Source organism: Ricinus communis, chromosome 5 (genome assembly GCF_019578655.1).
Source record: "Ricinus communis isolate WT05 ecotype wild-type chromosome 5, ASM1957865v1, whole genome shotgun sequence".
NCBI lineage: Eukaryota > Viridiplantae > Streptophyta > Magnoliopsida > Malpighiales > Euphorbiaceae > Ricinus > Ricinus communis.
The window spans coordinates 17024504-17041977 of record NC_063260.1 but is presented as its reverse complement, the minus strand read 5'-3'; the positions used below and the strand labels follow the sequence as shown (position 1 = coordinate 17041977).

Below are 17474 nucleotides of genomic sequence, written 5' to 3'. Positions count from 1 at the left end.
CTTTCAGTACTTCGGGCAAGAAGAGGAAGTGGAGTAGAATAAGTAGTTATAAATTATAGGCAAAATATAAAAACGGACCTATTTAAACCTTAAGAAACTCTGCTCATGAAAAATTAGATATTTAAAATGTAATAAATTCAAAGAAAAAAAATTAGTTAGTAAATGTCTGATGAACAACTTCAATGTATATTGAATAGTTAATAATTTTAGTATTTTGTAATGAATAAATTTTGACAAACATTCTTTATATAGAGCACATTGTTAAGCTCGATTGCCAGTTGGGAACTTTCTGAAGTTTTTCAGGACATAATTTCTTTTTATTTTTATACATATAGGCTTTGAAAATTATTTTACAAACCCTATCTTTATAAAATTAATAAATTATATTTTATATTTAATTATATTTTAGTTTATTGAGCATATTCCTTAAAATAAATTACTAATTTCCTCCTGCATTTTAACTCTAGTTACACTTTTATCTGTTTTATTGGAAAATCAATCACATTGAATTATCAACAAAATGATGATTCCCTTAGATATTTGGGTAAAATTCTTTCATCAAGTCAAAGTTAACGCGGAAATTGCAGATTAGCTACTTATTGTTTGCAGCGGATAACTCATTAGGCCCTAATTAATAATAACGAAAAGAAATTAATGGAAGCCAAATTTTATTTTCAAGCTAGTCTCATCTCTAGAAAGAGATGAGAAAACTCAACCTCTGCGGAAAAAGAAAAAGAAAAAGAAAAAGAAAAAGATAAATTTATATCTCTAGGTTTAGATTAAAGAGTAAATTTAATTTTTCCAACTTTATTTCACAGTCCTGCTAGTTATCTTTTAACAGAAAAATTAAACTATTTGCAAATTAAAAATATAAATAACAGTTCAGTACAATTTTCAACAAAAGAAAGAAAAATATAATTAGACTAAAATTTCTGGAAAAAAGTTGTAACTTTTTTGAAGAATTTTCATAGTGCACCGTATTTTGGAAAATATTTTTTTACGGTTATTTATGTTTTTCGTTTTAAAATTCTTTACAGTTTTTTTAAAAAATAAAGAGAAGTGAAACACATATCTTTCGTATTTCTTAAATCATATACACATGGATCCAAGATATAACAATTGCAAACCATATGATTCCTCTATAAATAGAGGCACAAAACATAAGAATGAATGTAAGAAACAGAAAGCCATATATACTTATATACCCTCACATAGATACATCTATTATGTTTTCTAAAGCAGCAAAAGTGAAGAAGACAAGGGTGAGGGACAAGGAAAACATAAGTTATAATGAGGTAAACAGTTAGCATTCTTTTTCTATTTTTATTTTCTTGCCAGGATCAACTAGTCTCTTTGTCTTTTAATGTTCATGTCTACATAGTTATATTATGTTTTATTAATTTCTTGCTTTTAGTTGTCTCAAGCAAGGCAACTTTGCTCATTAGCAACTCTTCTTCCATCTCCCTTGAAATTTATCTTTTTTGTTGATATATGCAAATAAATTTTTGTTCATTTAATTTATAGAAAGTAGGGCTGAGCATGGATCTCGGTGATTCCCGCCTGAACCGAATAACGTACCGAAAAGTACCAGAACCGAAAAGACCGAAAGTTTTTATAACTGAATTGAACCGATCCGAATTTTTTTACTATTACGGTTTGGTACTGGTTCTTTAGTAAAAACCGTACTGTAACCGTACCAGAACCGATCCGTCTTGTACTGATCCGGACCAAACCGTAGAACCGAATTTTTTACATATACTTATAAATAATTATTTATATTATATAAATAATACATATATTAAAAAATAATACATATACTCTATAAAAAATTATTTTATATTTATCATTTATATAATTCAAGCAATTGCTATCGAAACACAAAAAATATTACATATTAAAAATAACTATAATATTATAATATACTTTATACTCTATAAAAAATATAAGTTATATATTAATATGTCACATAGTATATTGATACTAGTAATCTAGTATACATACTATAATACTAGATTTAAAATTTATTTACTATCTACAATTTTTGACAAGTTAATTAAAAAATTACTTAATTTAATAAAAAGTTATATAAATTAGTAAGCTTTATAAAAAGATATTATTATATAAATATAATATTATTTATACTATATTTAATAATAAATTAATTTTTAATTATATAATATTTTTATTTTAAGAATAATAATATTAATTATACTAAAAGTATTAATTTATATAAATATTAAAATTAAGAAATAAATATTTTAAAAATAATTTTTATATTATTATACTAATAAAACTTAAAAAATTAAATATTTAGAAATAATTAATTTATTAACTTTTAAAATATTATAAATTAATATTAAAATATAAAAAAATATATTAAATTATATTTATAAATTTATTCTTTTTTTTTGAAAAGGATAAAACAAAATTTGAGAAAAAATTGTCAAAACATCTTTTAACAATATAGAAGTTCTTTACTTCCTACAACAGCGGAGGTCCTCATTTGTTGTCAAGATTGGCTTAGAAGTTCAAATAAACCTATCCAACTAGAAGAATCAATAGAGGATATTGAAAGCATAGAGTCAGGTAACATTTCTTTACTTCTTACATATGTTTGTTTATTGTTGATGCTGTTAAGTCTTATTGACGTAATTTTTTACTTTTATTGTAGAAATTATTCTTGAGATTGGTGAATCCCTTATGCCAAGATTAAATATGGAGTGCTAATTTTGAGGGGAGGTAATAACATTCCTTTGCTAATTTTGGACATTTATTTTAGTGCTACATAAAGTTTGTAAATTTATTTATTTTAATGTTTGTCATCTGTAAAATATTTTTATGCTAGCAGTAATATATATTTTAATGGTTTGTATTTGAATATTGAATGAATTATTGTATTTGCAAGTGACTGAATTGCGAAACAGGTTGTTCAAGAATGTGATTGCAATTTTAATTCAGATTTTCATGCTCCTTTTTTTAGGTTGGTAATCATATTTTCTCTAAATGTATTTGATTAAAGATGAGATTAAAGTTGTGTTTTTAAAATTTTTTAGAACCAAAAATAGCACCGAACTGAACTGTATTGAACTGTAAAATTGGTACAATACGGTATTGGATCCTTTTATGTTTGGTACGGTACTGGTACCTTCAATTTTAAAATAACCGAGGTTTGGTATGGTACTGGTGATTTATAAATAACCGAATTGGACCGATCCATGCTCAGTCCTAATAGAAAGTATACGAAATATATATAGTTTTGATTTGATTTTAAATGGTGCATAACTATATTATTTATAATCTTATCAGGGATAGAGATATAAATATTTTAATTTCCTAATTTTTTTTTAAATTTTTTAAAGGTTTTATCTTTAAATTCCGATTTCTTTTTCTTAACATATTCTGGCTCCATTAATCCATGGAAATTATGATATATTTAAGAAGAAGAAGAAAAGATTTATATATAACACTTGTTTTTCTTCCCCTTTTCTCTATATTGTTCAAGTTGTTATTTTTATTCTCATATCATATGCTCTCTCTTTTTCTAGAACCCTCTATTTAATAATATTCGAACAAGCTAATATTAGCTCTTTCATTTAGCATTGACATAATTTATGTGTATGCTTTTTCTTTTGTAGAAAAAAGATGTTAAAGGCCAGACATAATTAGTTATGGAATACTCATTTGAGCAAGAAATCAGAAGTAACTTATGTTATGTAATGACTAGACCTGTTCATGGGCCTGGGTACCCGCCCGGCCCGCCCAGACCCGCACTCTTCGGGCCAGGCTTGGACAACAATTTTTGTGTACAAGCCGGCCTGGCTTGGGATTTCCATAAAAACCCAAGCCTGGCCCGGCTCGGCCCGATGTTTAGTTTAATTAGGAAAAAAAAATATCATACTTAGCATTTGAATTTGTGACCTTCAACTTATAATTAAGTGCTACATACCACTTAGCTACCTATTATTTTTGTTTATAATTTTATTGTTATTAATAATATATTTAAATAAAACTAAACTCAAGCCCGACCCGAACCCGCCCAGATCCGATCCGTATTTATAGGTTTAACAATTGGTCGGGCTGGGCCGGGCTGGGCTTTTTAAAAAAAATTCGAGCTCGGACTTGGGCTGAGAGATATTAAAAAATTCTTAGACTTGTTCAAAATAAAGTCAAGCCCGGTCAGGCCCGGCCCATGAACAGGTCTAGTAATGACCACACGTCTCACTGGATGGAGAGCCTCGACCTCGAACCTCCATCTGAGTTTAAAAATGATTTTATCTTTTATAATACGAGATATGTTACATGTCTTATGGTATATGTCACTTTGAAGAACTGCACTTCATATAATGTTAGAGTGCAAACTGTAAGAGATTGTAAGCAAAGATAATAAATAAGGAGTCATTTTCTCTTTTTTGTTATAAAAGTTAGGAAATCCAATATTCTTTTTATTCATTTGAATCGAATATGCAAAGATTATAATATGAAGAGTAATTATCTTTTTATAATTAGTATCATAAAAATGATGTCTTTATTAATTTTAATTTAATTTAAATATATGTCTCTATTTATATATTAAATTAATAAATAATTGATATTTATTTATTTTTAAATAATTATATATATATTAATTATTTAATATTAAAATATAAATTTTTATTTATATAGATATTTTTAATGTAAAATTTTTATTTATATATATATATATATATATATATATATATATATATATATATATATATATATTGCCCAATTCATATACTATAAATTAGATTTACCAAAAAAAAAAAAAAAACATAAATGAGAAATTTGAAGTCGAGGCCTTTCCATTCTCGCGCTAGGACAGTACCACTGGGACCACTCACTAATTGGCGAAACTGAACCACTTATTGGATGCTACAAGTCAGACAGCTAACCGTCGCCTTAAATTATTTGTCCGATAAATTAATAACAATATCCAACATTAAACAATAACGAAATCCAACGGTAAACGAACTTTTCTGGTTTTATCCAAAAAATTTAATATTGCCGCCACTTAAAGATTTTGTTTAAATAGTTTAGATGTGTAAGTTGAATATTTGTAATATTTATTTTGGATAATTATAAATTTTATCTCTTAACTATTTAATTTTTTTATTTATTATTTGAATTACTTTTTATTTAAATAAATATTTAATTTATATATAGTATGATGTTTTTATAGATTTTATATATTAAAATAATAATTTAACTTATTTTATATATAAAATGGATGAGATATCCTTATTCATCATTATTTATAATTTTTTTAATTTTATTTTTATTTTTATTAAATTTTTTTTAACACTAAAAAAATAAAGACGCTAGATTAGTTTCTTTTAATTTTTAATTATTTCTTTTTATAATAATTTAATCATAAATTTTTATTTTTTAAAATTATTTACCTTTTAAGAAAATTTTCTTTTCTTTTTTTTTTATTATTTTGAGGTAAAAGAACATGTTTTATTTTTATTTTTTTAAAGTGAATGCAAGAAAGTAAAGAAATAAGAAAATTGCACTTAAATTTTTTTTATTTTTTTTGTTTGGATGCATGGGAAAAGAAATTATATTTATTATTTTTTATTTCTTGATAAACAAACAAAAACATAAAAAATGCTAAAAATAGATTAAAAAGGAAAAAAATTTAAATGAAGGTATTTAAGTTAATTTACTACTCAAAATAAGTCAAATAAGCATTTTAACCTTAAAAACTGGCTAAAAACACCATATTGAATATTTTAGTAGATTCAAACACTTAATTGAACAAAAAAATTGTTTAGACACCAAAACAGAAAAAATAAGAAATTAAACTGCCAAATTTGTACTTTTTTCTATTTGTTTTGAGTAATTATTATGGTTTAGCTTTAAGCTAAGTCCAAGTGGGTTAAGCTAAGCCCATGTGGGTTAGGCGATGATCCCATATGGACTAAAGGCTCAAAATGCAGTAATTATGGGAATGCAAACCTAGGAGGCATATTCCCTCCTAGAGAGACGTGCCATCATCTCCACCCTTTCTAAGAAATATAAATATTGATCATTTACTCTTAAAACACAAAAATCAATAAAAAGCTAACACCTAAAATACTCTCCTAAACTCTAAATCTCAATATAAAAACATTCTTTCATTCTTTTCTTTTTCTGAAAACCTTAGCTTATTCATCCAAAAAAAAAAAGAAAAAAAAAGAAATCATAAAAAAGAAGAAAAACAATACTCTCCACCAATCTCTCCTTCCTCCAATCAATAGACAAAGAAACCAAAATCTTTTTCAACCATTCTTCATCTTTAACCTTTTATTTACTATCTCTACATTGAAAAACACTTAACCCTTGAAAAGACCTTGCTTAGAGAAGCATTTCCAAAAGTAAAACCCACCTTTGCTCTTCCAAAAACTCATTTTTCTTCAACCTAAACATTAAAACCCCTATTTTTCAACCCAAATAAGTAATTTCTTCCAAAACTACTAAAATCCATTATTGCACTCACATTTGTTTATTTTATAGGTCCATTTCCAGTCTATTCCAAGAGCTTTTAGAGCTCTTTTGGCGCTTGAAAAGCTTAGAAAAGCCTTTTTTCTACAAAGCCTTGCTTTTTTGCCTTTAACCATCTAAGGTATAACGCCGAAGGCCCAAACTCCAGATTAAACTTGCTTTAAGTGTTTATTTATATTCATTTTTATTTTATTTAGCACTTACATTGCACAAAATTTAGTTGTTTGTGAAGCAAACCCATTAAAATCTAAGTTTGAAGTTTTTATGATCCTTACCCCAAGCGGACTTTTGGTTAGCCCCCATGGGCTAAGGCTTATCCCACGTAGCGTAAGTTCTCCAAAAGCTTCACAAAGTTTATTTTTTGTATCTTTAAATGATTTAGGGCATAAAATTGTATTTTGATGTTCATGATGTTTTGAAGTATGATAATTTTTTGTTTAGATGTGTTTAAGTTAGATTTAGGGCTTATAATCATATTCTTTTAGAATAATACATGCCTTTATGTTTAAACATACTTAAATAGACTTTGCATGAATGATTAGTAGCATGTTTAGGGTTGTCTAAATACGTTTATTTTTTGTTTTGTTGGAAATGATTTGATTTTAATTTATATATAAAGTTTTTATTTTTATTATGCCTTGGATATTTTACGTATTAAAATCGTCATTTTATCTATTTAATGCTAGTATTTGAGTATTCAACTAATCTAATTTTCAGCATATTACAGGTGGGCCCATATTTGGCACGATCCATTTAAATGGAATTTCATTGATTAGGCTGGATATGGGTTTCATAATTGCATATGAATTTTCGTGATTTGTGTTTATGTTAACCAGGGTGTTAACTAATTTCTCTTTTACATTTTGTTAATATATTTTGTATCCTCATTAATTCCTTCTCTCCCATTTATTATATATGTCTTCTCAATTACTTTAGTACATTTAGATTTCACCTCACATTTTAAAGATAAATTGAATTTAGGTTGATTGATCACCTCACATGATAAACTAAAATGAATCAACTCATCCTGTGGCTCTACGGCAAGTTGGACAGTCAACTTCATTAATTTATATCTCGAGCTTTAGAGCACTATTACAGTTGGGTTTATATGTTGTTGGTATAATAGTCTAGTTTATGTGATAAAATTTATAGAGTGATCCAACGGTTGGATGTCCAGCAAATGCCCTCCGACTAAGGGCTGCCCAAGTGAGTTTGTCTTGTGTAAACAACCCTCTTTGTTTAGCCTTATCTTGAGTTTTATAACTCCAAATAAGATGGAATCTATAGAAACTTTGGTTTGTCCTCTAAAAATGTTTACTTTTAGGAAAGACCTGATTCTATTGTTTTGATGGTCAATTTGAGTGATACATTTTTGTGCTCAACCTGTCCTATGTGGTAATTTATAGATAATTGAGTAAATTGATAGTTTTAATTGGATAAATGCTTGAGTAAATTGTATTATTGATACTGTATGATTAATAAATGATGTAATTGATGATATATTAATGGTGAACATTTAGTTGGTAAATAAATCAGAGTATTTTTGAAATGAATCATGTGTGATTATTGATAATGTGGTTATAAATATGTATGAATTGAATATGATGAAATTTGCATGTTGATGTGATGATGTGTGATGTCTATTTGTAATCTTGCTTATGGCGCTCAGAATATAATTAGGAATTCTAGTTCGCTTCTAATAGTTTGGTTTGGATTAGATGTTGAGAGTCAATGATCGTCTAGGGAGTCGAGTTAACGGTGCACACTTGAGCCGAGGCTTTTTCAGGGTAGAAAGGTAGTATTGGTTCTTTGTTTTGCATGTCAAAGGTGAATAATATAACATATATGCTTATGTGTTAGTCCTCTAGCCCCTTGCATTTCATGCTTATTGTGTGATAAAGAATTAAGCATGTATTATAGTTGTGAGATAAGCAAAATGCATCGTGGTATTATATATTATGCATTTGAATGACGGGGATGAGTTATAACGACCTAGCCGATGGGGAAATCATTGGACCATGTGTACTCTGGCATGATTGAAAACTTAAGAATGTGTTCATTGTGGTTGGACGATTGGGCACTGAACCTTGAGGGGTGATGGGCGTCTCCATATATGATAGGAGGTACCACAAGGTTAGACACCAAGCTTTGAGACGTGACGGGCTCTTGTTGGTGAACCACACAAGGTAACTGGCAGGTCTAGCACTGAGCCTTAAGGGTGACATCGTTTTAGCAGTAAATCCTCAATATAATGTTTAGAAAGTGGTAAGAGCAATAATTGCATTCTTTCTATATTTTCCTTGTCTTATACATTGAGCATCTTGAGATTTGGTATGTAAGTGCGTATATAATTATATAAATGATATATTGCATGAATGTGTGCTCCACTAATGTTAGAGTATATATGTTATATTATTCACTCAATGAGGTCTGACTCTCCTCAATTATCTTTTCAGGTTAGCTCGTGACTTGTGAGATGTGGTGCTATATTTCTTCTTTGTGGCACTTCGCGATTGGTTTGAGTATTCATTTGGACATTATATTCTTAATATCCATAGTACAAATTTGGTGTAGATTAAAACCTTAGATGTGAGATGATAAGTATTGTATTGTAAATTATATAATTGGTTAATAGGTTTAATGATTCTTATGTTATGGACTTGTAAATAGTATATTCGAGAAATGTTTATATTTAAATTATGGAATGAAATGATAGATTATGGTTGATAATAAGTTGAATACTAATTCATTTAGTATGAATTGAATTATTTGGGAATTGGGGTCTCCTAAGCCTTAAAGGTTTAGTTGAGCTGTGATAGAGATGCACGAATTCAGTTTATGTTGTCTCTTGATGCACCAAGAAGAGGGAGTTGAATTGGTGTGTAGAGGTTAATAGGAAATGAAAAAAATTTAATTAAAAGACTAGATAGATAAGAAGGAAAATCAACACAAAGATTTATAGTGGTTCGGGTATTAACCAACCCTACATCCACTTCCAAACCTACAATTGGGTATCTCACTATCAATAATCCTTTTGCGGGTGCAAGATCAAACCCAAATATTTCCAAGCTCACAATCAAACTTCTCCCTAGGAGTTTTTCCAAGCTCACCCCCAAACTTAGTGTTTAGGCTCACACCAAACCTTAAAAGAGTTTTTCTTTCTAAGCTAACTCTCAAACCCTTACTCAAGCACTTAAGGCTAATACTCAAACCTTTATAAGTGTTTTATGGCTCACACTTAAACCTACACAAAAAGAATTTAATGTAGAAAGATGAGAAATCGCTTTGTAAGAGTTTGGGTACTTCGAAAATTGAACAACCATTGTCTAAGTCTTTAAGAGGGGTATTTATATATATATCAATCTCTTGGAGACATTATAAATAGCCTATACTTCATTAAATGCAAAGTAAATATGATTTGGCATAACTTTCTGCCAGAGAAGCACCCTCGTGCTTTAAAAGCGTCCCCGCGCTTTCTGAATATGGCCGTTGGAGCTTCAATGGCTCTTAACATGTGGCGCTGCTTTATCAGTTGACGACACAATAGTCACTGACTTAGCATTTAATGTGAATGTCAGCCCCGTGCTGGAGAAGCGCCTTCACAATTCCTTAAAGCGCGCCTAGAAGCACTACTGCGCTTGAGCTCGCACTACTCTCTGCCATACTCTATCTTTCTCTTTAATGGGAGGCGCCCTCATGCTTCATAAGGAAAATACTCTTTGACTGTTAGGTGTCAATGTTTGACTGGGAGGTTTCCAAGTGACTTTAAGAAAAGCACCCCCACACTTTGAAAGCGCGCTCGTGCTTTTGCAACTCTAGCGAAGCTATTTGATTTTCTCCAAAACTTTGTGTCCAATGCTTAAGCCACTTTAACACTATATAATAGTCACTCAAAGTATGATATTACTACACCTCAATTTGATTGTCAAGATCAAAATCAAGGTTTCCTAAAGACATCAAAGAACTTAGGCTAACAGTTTAGAATGTATGAATTTAGGCTTGGTGTGGGCACAGTTAGCCACGTGCATCTCCCGCGCCAATCCAGCCTCGAGCTTGGGTCATCACATGATGATGATAGGCATGATTTAGGAAGAGCTGGGATGGCTACAAATCAAGGCCCATCAGTTGCCCCCGCGATAGCTAATCTTCCTGCTACAATTGATTTAGTTACTATCGCTGCTGAAGTTGCCACTACTACTACTACTGCTAATCTGATGACCCTGCTATAAGGGAATGCCTTAGAATTTTTAGGATTTTAATGAGTTTATGCTAGATCAAGCTAAGAAAGAGACTGCTCTTGCTACTAATGAGGCCGTGAGTGCCTTGAGCGCGAGGTTCAATAAGATGCAAGGGATATTGGAAATTAAGGACTTGGACCTAACCTATGACTTTGATGAGTTGGTCCTGACTAGTAAAGACAAGCTGCCTGCTAAATTCAGAATGCCTGAGATGAACAAGTTTAATGGAACTGGTGATTCGAAGGTCCATCTAAAGCAATATGCTGCTATCATAAGGAGTACTCAACTAAGTAAGATTCAAATTGTTAAGCTATTTGTACTGTCCTTAGAAGGACCTGTCATGAACTAGTATCATGGCTTAAAAAGGTCAGCCAAAGCTGAGTGGTGAGAATTATGTAACTTTATTTTAAGCAATATGATTATAAAACTCATGTTGAAGTTTTGGTTAGAGATCTTGAGTTCACTAAGCAAAATCCAAACAAGTCCTTCTCTGATTCCCTAACCAGTGGAAGAATAAGGTAGGGTTGATGAAGAAAAAACCTTCTAAGAAGGACCAAGTTTGTATGGTGGTCCAAAATCTTCTTCCAGCTTGGGTTGAGTGGCTTTAGATGATAAATCCCAAAACATTCGTAGACTTGTGTAACGATGGACTACAGGTCAAAGAGATTGAGAACGACAAAAGGAAGAATGTCTAAACTAGCGGAACAAAGAATATCAAGCTGGAGATAGCATAACTCTTGATGTGAATGTTGTCCAGCAACTAAGGAGGTTCTCCAATATTAAGTAGTCTTTTTGGAAAATCTTCCAAAGGCTGGTGCAAAATGGCCTACTCTTATCCACTACCTTCAAAAACCCACCAAATCCTAATGCACCTAGATAGAAGCTAAACACTTATTGTAAATTCCACCAGGCACTTGGACACCATACCGACAAGTGTATTTGCCTCAAACATAAAAACCAAGACCTAATTGATGCTAGAGAGCTAACTGACCCTAACTAGCCTAGTACTAAAAGAAATCCACTACCAAACTACAATAACACATCACCCCTGAATTAGGTTTCCATGATTAGCCCTAACTTAAATGAAGAGGAACTCATGAATTCTTTCTAAAATGTACCTGAAACCTGAAATAGAGGCTAAAGCCCATAAAGAATCTTCACCGATCTGGGGGCATCAATATCTATAGTGTTCCAGTCACCTAGTAAGGAGTAGGAAGCTTGAACTGCTAACACCAAGAAGTGGTCCAAACCCTCACAGTGGCTAATACTGTGCGTATCATCAGACCTTTAGGTATATGAAAAATTAATGCAATCATTTGAGGCACGAGATCTAAGATCTAATAGATTATGGGGAATGGCAAGTGAAGCAACCTCCTCAAGATAAGTGTGAAGATTTTTTAAGGCAGCCTTCGGGAAAGTTTGATCTCAAGGTCTATTATTTAATCTCAAGGTCTATTATTTAAAGCCTTCTTCGACTGACATTCGGTTTGAAGATATTAATTCCAAGTGAATAGGGATTGGATAATGAAGAACAAGTGATTGGCGACACTTGCATCATGGAAGTGTAGAAATAAGGAGAAAAGAAGTCAGTCATGGCCATCAATATTTGGTATAGTTCTTAAGACGTATGTGAAGTCCAAGACAACGGTGCCAAAGACATTTAGGCAGATAGTGATTTTGATAAGGAAACTATGCGAGAGCCTAAGAGTAGTGACAAGGGGGCAAAGAGCTGAAGCAGGTTGAGAAAGAATCTGAAGAAGAGGATAAAGGGTTGTTAGAAGAGCTAAAAGATAAGAAGGCAATTAACATTTGGGAACTACTAATGCACTCGCAAGATCATTAGAAAGGCTCTGATTCAAGCCTTGTCTAGTATCACCATAAGCATGATAGCCACCCTTTAGAAAATAATCAAAATGTAACTGACAAAACTACTGGGATGATTACTTTCTCGGATGAAGATCTGCCGCTAAAGGGAAGAGGTCATAATAAGGCTCGTTATATTACAACTAAAGTGAAAAGGAAAAGTACTCCTTGTGTAATGACAAATGATGGGTTAACCATTAATGTTTGTTCTCCTCACATACTTCCTAAACTGCGAATGACTGTAAAAGATCTAAAGCCATCTAACATGGTCATAAGAGCCTATGACGAAACCAATAGGACGTGGAATGGACATTCTTAGCTCTAGTGGAGCCATCCCTATAGAATCCTGGTTTAAGTTCACTATCTTGGATATCCCAATAACTTTTGCTATATTATCGGGAAGGCCATGGTTTCATGCACTACGAGGAGTGCCATCTCCTATGCTTCAAAAGCCAAATTCCCTCAGAGAGATAGTCACTATCAATGCCGAATGTGGTAAAGTCGTCTCAGCTATTCAAGAGACTATTAAGGAACTTGATACCCCGACTGGATTTTAAGTTGTTCTCCTCTATGAGGATTATATAAATTTGAAGGTATGTTCAAGAAGACAGACTTCATACCTAAAATGGGTCAAGGAAAGAATCGGTAGCGAATTGTAGAGCTGCCAGACTTCAAACTATAGAAGATTTAACACGGGCTAGGATACTATGAGGATGAAGATGAGGGCAAATAGAAGGATAAGACTCTACAAATGTTTTTATCAAGGAGTACAAGCCTATTTTGGGGAACCCGATCCCATTACTATAGTTGGAACTAAGGTGCCGGGATTTGAGATCTTTAGAGCTTGATTATCGACAGAATGGTCGAGCTGAGCATTAGAGATGTCCAAAAGAAAGTCACTACCAAGGTTGAGGAGCTGAAGCTAGAGGAATTTATCCATCTGCTTGAAGGCTTCAGTCCTCAAGGTTTAGCTACATTAGTAGAGGAAAATATTATTGATGGAGAAATTGATATGTAATAACATTCGGTTTTTATGAGGATTTGCTTCTGCAATCAATATTATGAACTCCAATTTTGCTTACTTGTATGATATCCTTTCTGATGGTAGTATGCATTTTAATGATCATGGCATGTGCATATTTGATATTAATTTTGCTCAAATTGATTCATTTAATCTAGGCACAAATGAAAACCCTAAGAAGATTCCTATCACTCATGATATAACTTTTGAGAATAGGAGAGAATTTGAAAGAATATTAGAAAAAAAGAAAATCATAATGTACTTGGTTATATGACGATATGCCATGATTGAATAGAAAGATAGTGGAGCACCATATGCTAACCTATCCGCATATCAAGCCTATCAAGCAGAAGATGAGAAAGTTGAGGGCGGAATGAGTAAAAAAATATAAGAGGAGGTTGTCAAGCAGGTGAAAGCTAATTTCCTTGATATAGTCGATTGCCTTAAATGGTTGGTAAATGTAGTCCCAGTCCTAAAAAAGGATGGAAAAGTTAGAATGTGTGTAGACTATCAGAACCTGAATAAGGCTTGCCCTAATGATGATTTTCTCCTTCCTCGTATCTATGTGATAATCGATAGTGTGACTTCAAGCTCAATGTATTCTTTAATAGACAGATTCTCTGGATACAATCATATCGTGATGGCAGTCATGGACAAGCTGAAGAAGACATTCATCATCGAATAGGGCACATACTGTTACAAGGTTATGCATTTTTTATTAAAGAATGCAAGAGAAATTTATCAGAGAGCAGCCACTATCTTGTTTCATGATATAATGTATAAGGAAGTTAAAGTATACGTTGATGACATGATGGTCAAATCTGAAACAAAGGAAGGGCACTTTCAGCCTCTAGATAGGTTCCTAGGACGAGTAGAAAGGTATAACCTAAGGCTTAACCTGAAGAAGAGCTTATTCAGAGTAACGTCAGGAACCTGCTAGGGCACACGTAGCTAGATATATGTGCAATTTGCATCAAGCATCTAATAGAAATCTTGTCAAATCAATCTACAAATGCCTACTTAAGAAATTAGGCATCTAACTGAAAAATCTTGAGAAATCAAATTCACCCCCTTGGACGTCTATTCCGCACTTTCAAAATCTATAGTATTTCCTCCAAATTTTTCATGAAGAAATGATATGCTATTAAAAGTCCCCTATACATAACCAGCATAATAGTCATTTGGTTCTAAAGTAGCCAACTTTGCAAAAACCTCAGCCCTTAAGTTTCTATTTGAGCTACCATAAACAAAAGTGCTAACAAATAATTGTTCTAGTCATCAACACAACAAGCATGAATGAAGTTTCTAGAACTACCAAGTACCTGAATAAAGGCATCCTCTCGCCACTATAAAGTTGGTCCTCCTCTTGTACCTTTAAGATCCATATAAAAGGCTTGATCATACTTAAACTTTATCCTTAATCTCTCCATAGTCCTCTGTTGATTTTTAGTCTCCATCAGAAAAACAACACGGGGCCTTCACACAAAAATGAGTTTCTTGAGAGTATGAATGTCAGTGAGACCCCATTCCCTGATAGTTCCAGCTTAACCAATTCATAGCTATTATGTGGCTTTAGGCGAGGGAATAGCGCCCTTAGAATCATACTCATGAATGTTACTCCCTTGACCATCATTTGAAACCCTAAGGACGAAGCACTCCAACTGAAGCGCGCATAGACGTCCGAGCAACTCAAACTGAATTGTTAAACTTGCCTTATCTTGAAATTTTCACTCACTAACCCTACATAGCTAATTTTATATCATATTATTTTAGAATATTTGGTATGTAAATATTATTTGAAATATCTTTTAGTATATATTTTAAATTTTTAATATCAATTTTATATATTTTAGTATAAAGTTATAGCTAATTTAAGATAATATTTTAAAATTATTTTTTTATAGAAAATATAAATGTCTAAGTAATTTTTTTATGAGAACTTAGACCCTTTCAAATATAAATGTCTTAATATGTCTCTCCACTATGGTGGTTTCTATTTTGTTAATAGGTGACTATGGTGAGCCTTTATCATTTTTTTTGCAAACAAAGTTTCATATCTCTATTTAAATAAAAAAATGATAAAAGAAATGTATAGGCATAATAGAAGCGGCTCAAGTGCTACTAAAAGCGGCAGTACATCTAGAGGGATTAGTTTTAGCAATATACACACATTGGTAATTGTGCAAGCCTTACTTCAAACTAAGGTAAAGATAAAGGCTCTCTACCTCCTGCACGTGCTTTATATTTAAGATAGAGTTGTAGTTTTACTTAGAAAAAATAAATAAAAGATGAAAAAAGAATGAAAAGAAGAAAAAGGCACAAGTCGAGTAAAAAGAAAATAAAAATAGATAAAAGTAAAAATAAAATATAGCTACAGTATAAATGAAAAGGAAAAAATCACCGTATAAAAGATAATTTTTCAAAAAAGACAGTAGTGGAATTTCCTCAATGATTAATATGCAAATTTCTATCCAAGTGATTGCAGTTTGCATAAGTCAGCCTATTTCTTTTACAAATTCCAAAGTCACTACTATTGCTGATCATTCAGACATTATTTCATCCATTTTGCCCTTTTCTCGGCCTTCCGAAGATTCCAAAATATCACCTCTCTTGATCCTGGTCGTTGCTCTTACTTCCATCCACCATTTTTCTTGTAGCATCATCTGCTGCAATATGTTTCTCTCTGTTGGCATCGTTCTCTGCTTCCCATTGACTTTGAGGAGGCAAAGGATTGAAAGTTTCTGGGACATCATTTCTGTCATCCAGAGCATGCTCGTGGCCTTCAACTATTTCAAGTGACCTGCTCTCAAGATCATCTGATAATACCTGATGATACTCCTCAGCTAGACTCCCCTTTCTCTGTTCAAAATCCTCCCCGAAATTCACTATCGATCCTTCTGCATCTCCAACTGACTCAAGATCGGATGAGATCTTCATCTTACCTTGGGTTGATGCTACTCCCCCTTCACCCTCTTGGCTTAGCACTGTTTCCTCTTTGCTTTTTTGATGTTGATCATGGTGTGCTTCCATCTTGCCTTTGTCTTCAGGACTACCAGAAATTTTTTCAGCTTCTTGATGCTCTGCCACAATCATATCATCTTCTCTGGTCACGTGCTGTGATGTAGAGAACTCCTGAATTTTTTCTATTCCAGATTTGATTTCCGAAACAGATTTTTCAACTAGTCCAGGTTCATCCATAGCACTCTTTACTTCTGAATCTTTCTCAGCAACACTGGTAGAGGCAGGAAAAGATTGGAAAGCATCCCAGTCATCTTCATCATCTTGGTCCTCATCCAAACTGTCCTTGTCAGAGTTAACAGAAGCTTCTGACAAGTGGGAATTTCTCTCCTTAGTCTCTTCTACTGGCAACGATGAGACAACCAATGGTTGGGAATCTTTCGGAATTGGCAATTTAATTTCTAATGAAGATGAAGGTTTTGTCAATGTTGCACTGTGATCTTGTTCTACCGAAGCACGAATCACACCCTGAAAGTAGAGAACACGTGATCAAAATGGAAAAAGTTCTCTGTTAAGCACCGAGTGAAAAAAAGATAACTACACCAGCGGCACCAATCAAGAAGAAAAATGGTACAAAATGGGTCTTGGTGAAGCTAATTCTGTTAAGTATTTTCCAGGATAATTCCTAGACAGAATAAAAGACTAGCTCCTAAAAGACAATAAGAGAAAAGCATCCATAGACAGATGTATGTAGATCTAGCTTTTGATCAATAATCTGTGTCATAAGAAAGGGTGGAATACATCTAGCTAACAACACCACAGAACGTCAGAAATATCAGCCCTCAAATAGAAAAAAATCGCCTGCAAAACAAGCCACACCCCCAGCCTAGGTT

At 32.2% G+C, this 17474-nt stretch overlaps 1 protein-coding gene across 2 annotated transcripts in view; it reads right to left on the bottom strand.

Moving 5' to 3' along the window:
- Positions 1-15951: 15951 nt before the first annotated feature.
- Positions 15952-17474, bottom strand: part of LOC8261183 (protein SWEETIE) — a 42612-nt gene continuing 41089 nt past the window's right edge. For both annotated transcript variants that reach the window (XM_015717746.3, XM_015717747.3), the window contains exon 48: positions 15952-17109. In XM_015717746.3, coding sequence (XP_015573232.2) covers positions 16225-17109 — 885 coding nt within the window. In that variant the 3' untranslated portion in view covers positions 15952-16224. The remainder of the gene's footprint in view (positions 17110-17474) is intronic.